Source organism: Centruroides vittatus, unplaced genomic scaffold (genome assembly GCF_030686945.1).
Source record: "Centruroides vittatus isolate TY-2023 unplaced genomic scaffold, ASM3068694v2 scaffold_435, whole genome shotgun sequence".
Classification (NCBI taxonomy): Eukaryota; Metazoa; Arthropoda; class Arachnida; order Scorpiones; family Buthidae; genus Centruroides; species Centruroides vittatus.
The window spans coordinates 7,690,391-7,697,965 of NW_027122708.1; the positions used below are offsets into that span (position 1 = coordinate 7,690,391).

General features: G+C 31.8%; 1 protein-coding gene across 2 annotated transcripts; it reads right to left on the reverse strand.

Moving 5' to 3' along the window:
* Nucleotides 1-2,224: 2,224 nt before the first annotated feature.
* eve (even skipped) lies at nucleotides 2,225-7,025 on the reverse strand. Of its 2 annotated transcripts, XM_067287242.1 has the most exons (4): nucleotides 6,552-7,025; nucleotides 5,580-6,265; nucleotides 3,612-3,811; nucleotides 2,225-3,486 (listed from the first exon to the last, which is right to left on the reverse strand). In XM_067287242.1, exons 2-4 carry the CDS (start codon nucleotides 5,824-5,826, stop codon nucleotides 2,917-2,919), a joined length of 1,017 nt encoding a protein of 338 aa, XP_067143343.1. In that variant the 5' UTR covers nucleotides 5,827-6,265; nucleotides 6,552-7,025; the 3' UTR covers nucleotides 2,225-2,916. The 2 variants fall into 2 exon arrangements, with proteins under 2 accessions (XP_067143343.1, XP_067143345.1); XM_067287244.1 differs by having other exon boundaries at nucleotides 3,612-3,772; nucleotides 5,580-7,025.
* Nucleotides 7,026-7,575: the final 550 nt, after the last annotated feature.

A 7,575-nucleotide genomic window follows, 5' to 3' on the forward strand; every position in this document is an offset into this window, starting at 1 on the left:
TTATTCGACAGTAATCATACTGGCAACTCAATTTTTGAACACTCTTCTACAATAAGAAACACAAGCTTCGCACAAAAGGCGATCTCTTGGGAACTAGGATGAGCTGAAAATCCAACATTGGCTATCATACTCAGCGGGGAGTTTCCTCACTCCACCTGTACTGTATTAAAATTGAGGCAATGTGGCATTGAGAAACGACCTTTAGCCCTGTTCCCATTCAGATTTAATTTGGAACGTCCGTCTCTCGTAGGTGACAAATTGATCACCTCTGCAGTCAGAGACACCTCAGTAGGTCCCCAAACACAAGGGAGGAAATTATTTAATGGGATTATAGAGTGTTTAGTGATCGCGTCTCTAGTGACCCATTGATCATCAACAGGGATTCCGAAGACAGCTTCCGATTTTCAGCAGACCTATTTTGAGTATCACAATAGATATAAAAAAATAAATCTATCTATTATAGACTAGATGTAGACATTTTATAAAATCGAACACAGCTGTTTTCTTTAGAAAAACTTATTTATTTATTTAATTTCGTTATTGATTCTTATTCAAACTGATACAAAATAATGCAAAGCTTATTACTATAGACAATGCATTATCCGCACTTACATAAAGTCCATTATCTTCGAAATCCAATTTTATAAAACAATAACATTAACATATAAATTAGTAATTTTTATATATTTGTTTACGTAGAATATAAAATAAATGTTTAAATATTACACCATTCCTAAGTAACGTAAATAGTACAGAATTATTAGTTTTATAATAAAATATGTGACATAATGACCCGAAACTACTTAGAATCACGATGAAATGATTTTTAATGTTTTTGTACACATAACGCGTGTATTTTTATGTACTGTACGTAAAATGGTCTTTGCACTGCGGCAAAAAGTAATAAATATCGTATAATTTATAGATATAAATATCTAATGTTAAACTATGAAATTTATTGCCAACTCGAAGCAAAAAAACATTATTCAGAAAGCAATTTAAAAACATGGAAGTTAAAAATATTATAAGGAAAATAAACAAAGAATTGTTTAAAATGGAATATTAAATGAGGATGTTACATCAATTTATTTATTCTTAGAATCTTAGCTTTAATTAATCCTGATCTTTAAATTACCCAGGTGAACTTTCAGATAATGATTAGTCAGCTGAATCGAAATAGAAATAGCTTCCTAGTCCAAGTAATACAGTTTAAATTGAAACAAATTGTCTAGTTTTAAATTCTTTAAGCAGTTGTGTCCTGGCTGTAAAGTTTAATGACTTCCTCATTTTTCTTCGGTATCACGGGAATTCCTGAACACCAATTCTGCTGCAGATAAAAGCCATGCAGTCCACTTCACAAAGATGACTCAATAATTCATTACTCTCAAGTCTTGCTACTGTACAACGTTAATCCAATTGTAAATGCATAGAGTAATGTTTTACTGACCCTAGCCAACTGTCACTACATAAAGAATACTATAAGTCCACGTCAATAGACCTTTATCTCTCTTGTTATAGTCCATTCAGATTTATCTTTTTGGAGGGGCGAGCTATTGGGAGATAGCGCTCCGTTTATATTGCCGAAGATGATATAAATACTTATATTCGGCCAATCATGCTTCGGCCGAATAAAATTTCACCATAACTCATTGTCTTCCCTCGGAAATTATAGATAAAATACATTTTACTCGCATAATTATATTTGCCTTTGGATCTTTGCATTAAATGAAAGTATAATCCTCGACTTAACAGTAGATTTTCCATTCATATTCTCAAATTGAAATTAAAAACAAATAAATTTGATATTTTCACGTTAATATATTTTTATTGCGTGTTTAAATTTAATATATTCTGCGTTACAGTAGATTTAGTCACGATATTCGTCTTAGTTTTTAAAGATTTTAACTTAAATTTTTAAATTAACCGATAAGAAAATTCCATTTGGAAATCAATATATGACTAAAAATTCAATTCATAACTTGCCTGTTAATTAATAGCCGTTAATAATAGGTTAATGAAACCAATAATAGATAGTTTATTATTTAATTAATGATGTTTTCGTAAATAAATTAAGAACTCTAATCGATAATTAATCCATCCTTTTAGGCTCGTTATACATTCATCATTGTTTTCTTAGGCTAACGTCGATTTTGATTAAATTGATGTAATGAAAAATCACCGAAACATCTTCATAGAAAGAAAACTTTATTGAAAACACCGAAAAACATAATTACACATCACATCTGTACATTATATACATCTCAAAGGAAAGAATTTGTAGAAAAAAGGACATTTTAAATTCAGTCTTGTACAATGACGTACTGGTCATCATGCGAATAGATCAAAACATCGGAATGTAAGAGGAATAGGCAAGGAGAATTTTAGCCTAATTATAATAGAGAGGCGAATGACCATCACATTTCCGTAAGAATGATTTTAAATATTATAAAATGAGACTCATCCGACAAATTTTTGATCAATTCGTGTGTTTTTATACGAGGCGAAACATTTATTCAGAAACGAAAGATCCGAATACGCACACCCAACAGAATTAACAGCGAACACCATTAAATATCAAAATGTGCGACGAAGAATTTTCTTCTCATCTTGAGAAATCGTTCGATAACTAAAACTATCTACAGTTAATCGTCCTATCGCACGTAGGATACTTCTTAAATGTCCTTAGTGACTAATAACGTGCATAACTCAAATTGGAAATAATTATTTATAATAGATATTTCTCAGAATTTTAGAAATTGTTTCTATACGTTTAAAATTGCTCGGTTTTTCGCTAAATTTCTATCATATATTACAACGTTGCGTTGGACAACTCGAGAAGAATCGTGTGCTTCGAGAAGATGCGTGCTTTGTATTGGATAAAACGATAACAAAACTGGAAATTTAAATCTGTACAAGTCATACTCTCTCTACGTCAGTCTTGTACGGTTGGAAAAGGTTAGGACGAGGTGCATCCACATTAGTTTGACCAGTAGAACAAGCCAGATGTGTACTAAGAGAGATATTGTTCGCACCATTCGGAACTCCCAGGCCGACGGTAGATGGAAAACCAAACAGGTGACATCTGCACGATTCTGCCACCGATGCCGGCGATGTTGGCACGGGACACGTCGTGAAGTGTCCATTTACAATAGATTGGGGATCGGCAGGCGATACTCCGCCGTGTCTACTGCCTGCCGATAGAGTGACTTCTCCGTTGGTGGAACCAGTTGGACGTAGATACGTCGGAGTGATTAAAGATGACTGCGGTCTAACGGGTAAACTGTAGGGACTATATCGTGCGATAGAAGATAGAGCACTATAATAGTTGAATGGTAAAGCTCCTGCCGATAAAGGATAACTATAGCCTGCAGAACCCGCTGTAGCTGCAGCACTGAGCATGTAAGCAGTGAAATGTGGATCCGCGTAAGGCCATGCCAAAGCCATCCTCTGCCGTTTATCTTTCATTCTCCGATTTTGAAACCATACCTGAGAAAAAAAGGGAGTAAATTTTATAGGTTGACCCATAGCAAAAATAAAAGGGTGTTACTGTTCTAAATTACACAGTTTCACGTTTTAAAATGAATATTAAACTCGTAGGCCGACTTTCTTACCTTTATTGTGCTTTCGGGTAAATTGAGAGCGGAGGCCAATTCGCATCTCCGTGGTCTGGATACATAATTCTCTCTACAGAACTCTTTTTCGAGTCTTGCCAGCTGGTCTCTGGTGAAGGCTGTTCTATATCGTCTGATGGTGTTGACGTCTTGTACGGCATCTGTACAAAAATCCATCAGTGACACATGATCCGGTTGGACTAACAAGACACATATGCCGATGACACGTTACATTATTAAATCAAGTTGAAAATTATATTTAAAAAAGATTATCAATTAAGCCTATTGCAATTAAACCTATTGTATTTAATCTAAAACTAGATACAGTTGCATTGTGACACTTTTTCGTACAAATTTATATTTTAAAAAGTGCTTCTTGTTGGTTTAAACGAATAATCATTCGTTGCACGCTTAAACTTGCTTAGTCGTTTGCTAAATTCTAATTAAATGGAATGCTAATTTTAATTACAAATTGACAGATAAAAGATTAAATCCTAAAAAGCATTATTAACTGATGCTAAAATCAAACCGGCTAATCACAATGCTATTAATATAAATTATATATATCAGATTCGTGCCATCTCATACAATTAAATCGACAACAAGTTAATAGTATATTTCGTGATCTATGTAGAGGCTATCCTCACATTTGATAGAATTACCTCATAGCATAGAACAGAGTTCTACTTTGAAATTCTATTTTTCGATAAAATGAAATGTAAATTGACTCGTAAGATATAATGAACGTGTTAATAATTATTCAAATTTCATTAATAAAAAATCAAATTTTAACACATCTAATAATATTAAAATAAGATTATTTACTCGAAATAACTATAACAACATGAATGTTTTCTTTTCCATTCATAAAAATATTCTTGTAATTCGTAAAATTTATAAGTTTGAGGTATTTTTCGAAATAATTAAAAAAACTAAATTTATATAGAATAAACTTAATCACATAAATGAAGAGTGTTTTAACTATCCGCAAGAACTGTTCATTTAATTTTTAAACATGTTAAAGTGTCGGAGTGGAATATAATGAAAATAGGTGCTGAATCAACACGAATACCCCTGCCTTCTCACTATACAACACTTCGAGGCTTTTATTCTTGTTCACTGGGGTCAGTTGACCTCACGTGGCTTGTTAGGGTAAGTTTTGACCCCGACAGGTGGGGTTGGCTCATTTATCTCAACGTGCGTGTTGGCCACGCGCCCGGCATGCCTCTTGTACTGTACCACCCCAATTCGTGTCTTCTGTCAGAATCTTCTCTTTATTTTCGGAGCCTTTTCAGCTAAATGGCTGACATTCTCGACTCTTATGTTTGTATCTGTTACGTAGATACCAAATTTTGTTATTAATTTCATATCGAATAGTATAATTTTACAGCAGCTATTTTAAAAATTTTCTCTTACTAATTGTAATTAATCTGTATATTCAATTTAATTATATAGAAAAATATGGCAGTCAAATAAAAATTGTAGTTTAATACTTAAAATTTATAAAATTAAACATATTTTTCTCTTGTTTTATAAATTTCGTAGCGAAAAACACACCCTTCATTTATGTCAACAAAGATATGTAAAAATTATCAAAATAAATATGGAATTTTCGATATTTTTGTAATTGAAAATTTCATTAAAATTATATAAATTCATCAAATCTATTTAACAACTAAATTCTCGTCATTATTAAGAGAATATAAAAATAAAAAGTAGCTTTAGGAGCTTTAATTATTTAAATAAAAGAAATCATTAATGAAAAAATTTAAATGTCAATACTTGATTTAAACAAAATCTGCGAATGATTAGAGGTATTTCTTTAACAACATTAATAAAACACTTTTAAAAAGTGTATAAAAATAGATCTTATCCAGAAAATTCTTTGTAATACTTTTTGTTGACTACTCTATGATCTACATAATATTAATTTAGATAACCTATTAATAAAAATGACTAGAGACTAACCTTTTTTCGTTTTTTCTTTCGAATCTTGAGCAATTTTCGATTTTTCTGGAGAAGACGGCTTATTATGTACTTTGGATGAATCCGTCTCGTGAGTTTGTTTCTCATTTTCTAACGGATTTCCTAGATGAAGAATGTTTTTCCCTGCGATTTTGGACGGTCTCACTACGTAATCGTCCTGAACAGTTGCCAATGAAGTAGCTCTGTCTTGTCCCGTCGCTAAATCTTCAGCCGAGCGAAGAGTGTGCATGGCCGCTTCGGTACGGCTCGTCACACAAATATCACGACCTAAAACAAGGCTATCCACCGTCCCACCCTATTACGGAAGGCGGGTACCTTATCACAGCCAATTACGTATCCTGCCTTCGGGTTGGACGGGAGGTAGTAAGCGTTGATTGATTGTTTTTAAAAGCTTCCCGCTATTGGTTGGTCCAAAGTGAGTTGTTAGGCTCAGACCGGTCAGACTTCGATCTTATGGGTTATTATGGAAGTTGTATAGAAACATTACAGCAGTTAACGGTTTCTGAACGTATAAAACCTACCGATATAAACAATGCTTTTTTTCCCTTCCATTCCATATCGGCTCCTTTCGAAAATATTTTAATATATAAACATTGAGATATTTTAATAAATTATGTGTCGCGAGAGATTTCTACTAGCTAAATAACGCTCGGAGGATCTTGACATATCTACAAATCCGTGGAAAATTATATAAATTAATTGAATTACTAACTGATGGTAACATTTCATATGCCACCACTTATTCGAGAAAAGAAAAATATTAAAATTATGATGCTACGCTCGGTTATTTGTATAAACAATATTTCAGATGCCGAATCGACTTAAGAATAATGGAAACCAATTGGTGTCTAATACAGCTAATTGCACCAATAAAAGAGTTTAACGCTTTAATTTTACAGCCTCACTCGCTGCGGTTGGCCGCAGGAGACGGGTCTCTCTCCAACTAAGGATTACCTTAGAAGCTCCCAAATATGGTAATGGTCCCTTAGACAATTTGCTCAAGGATAATTATTCTTAATGGTTTTTCTTCAATAGTTATTTTTTAAACTGAAAAACCTTTCGTTTATTGATGACAATTGAAAAGTAGTTAGGCCTTTTTAAATAATAACAATGACAAACTAATTGTAAAAAGAATTAATTGTAAAATTTCTGAAACTAAATAAACGGGGTTTTATAACAGGAATCACGGACCTACAAATAATTTGTTTATTTTACAGATTTAGAATTTTGTTGAAAGCATCATTCTACTTTTATTTAGACTCGCTTTTGAGTCGAAAACGTAGACTAAACCATTCACAGCACCTGCATTTTCCTAATACTCTCCGAGGTATTGGAATCACGATTGAAACCTTTTTCAATTCATAACTGAAAAAATACTTTTGTCATCCTATGAAATTTTAATATAGGACTTAGTCTTTCGGAATGTATAAAAATATAGTAACAAATAATAATTTATGATTCTAATAAGTTTGTATTATCAATATTTTAATTACAGATCATGCTACTGATGTGCCTACCTTTTATTTCATTAAAAGTAATCTCTTGTTTACTGTAATGTACAGTACAATAATTATATATGAATTATTTATATAGTTATCGCAGTGAAAAATTATGTTTTATATTTATATGCCAATACATAAAATTATAAATTAGATAAATAATATACATTCTATTAGTATTATAATTTAAAAAAATAAATATTAAAACACAATTTTGCGTAGACTGCACTAAAATAATGAGCTAGACTTTGCAAGAGTATTTTTTCTTTTAATTAAATACACATTTCGCTTCTTAATTTAAAATATAATCTGTAAAACATGTCTTCAGTGAATATTCGTTATAATTTATTATATGGTAAAGAAATATTTTTCTTAGAAGCGACATCTGTCGAGTAAAAGTTTATTTAAGAATATAAATATTCTTTTTTACATTAAAAAGAAAAATTAAAACTACGCCAAATAATCTAATTATAAAAGTG

Excerpts from the sequence above, each read along its gene's own strand:
- eve (XM_067287242.1), bottom strand. The coding sequence starts at position 5,826 with ATGCACACTCTTCGCTCGGCTGAAGATTTAGCGACGGGACAAGACAGA. Across the intron at positions 3,812-5,579 it reads GAAAGAAAAAACGAAAAAAG|TCCAACCGGATCATGTGTCA; the intron begins GTTAGTCTCTAG and ends GTGTCTTGTTAG. Across the intron at positions 3,487-3,611 it reads TACCCGAAAGCACAATAAAG|GTATGGTTTCAAAATCGGAG; the intron begins GTAAGAAAGTCG and ends TTTTTTTCTCAG.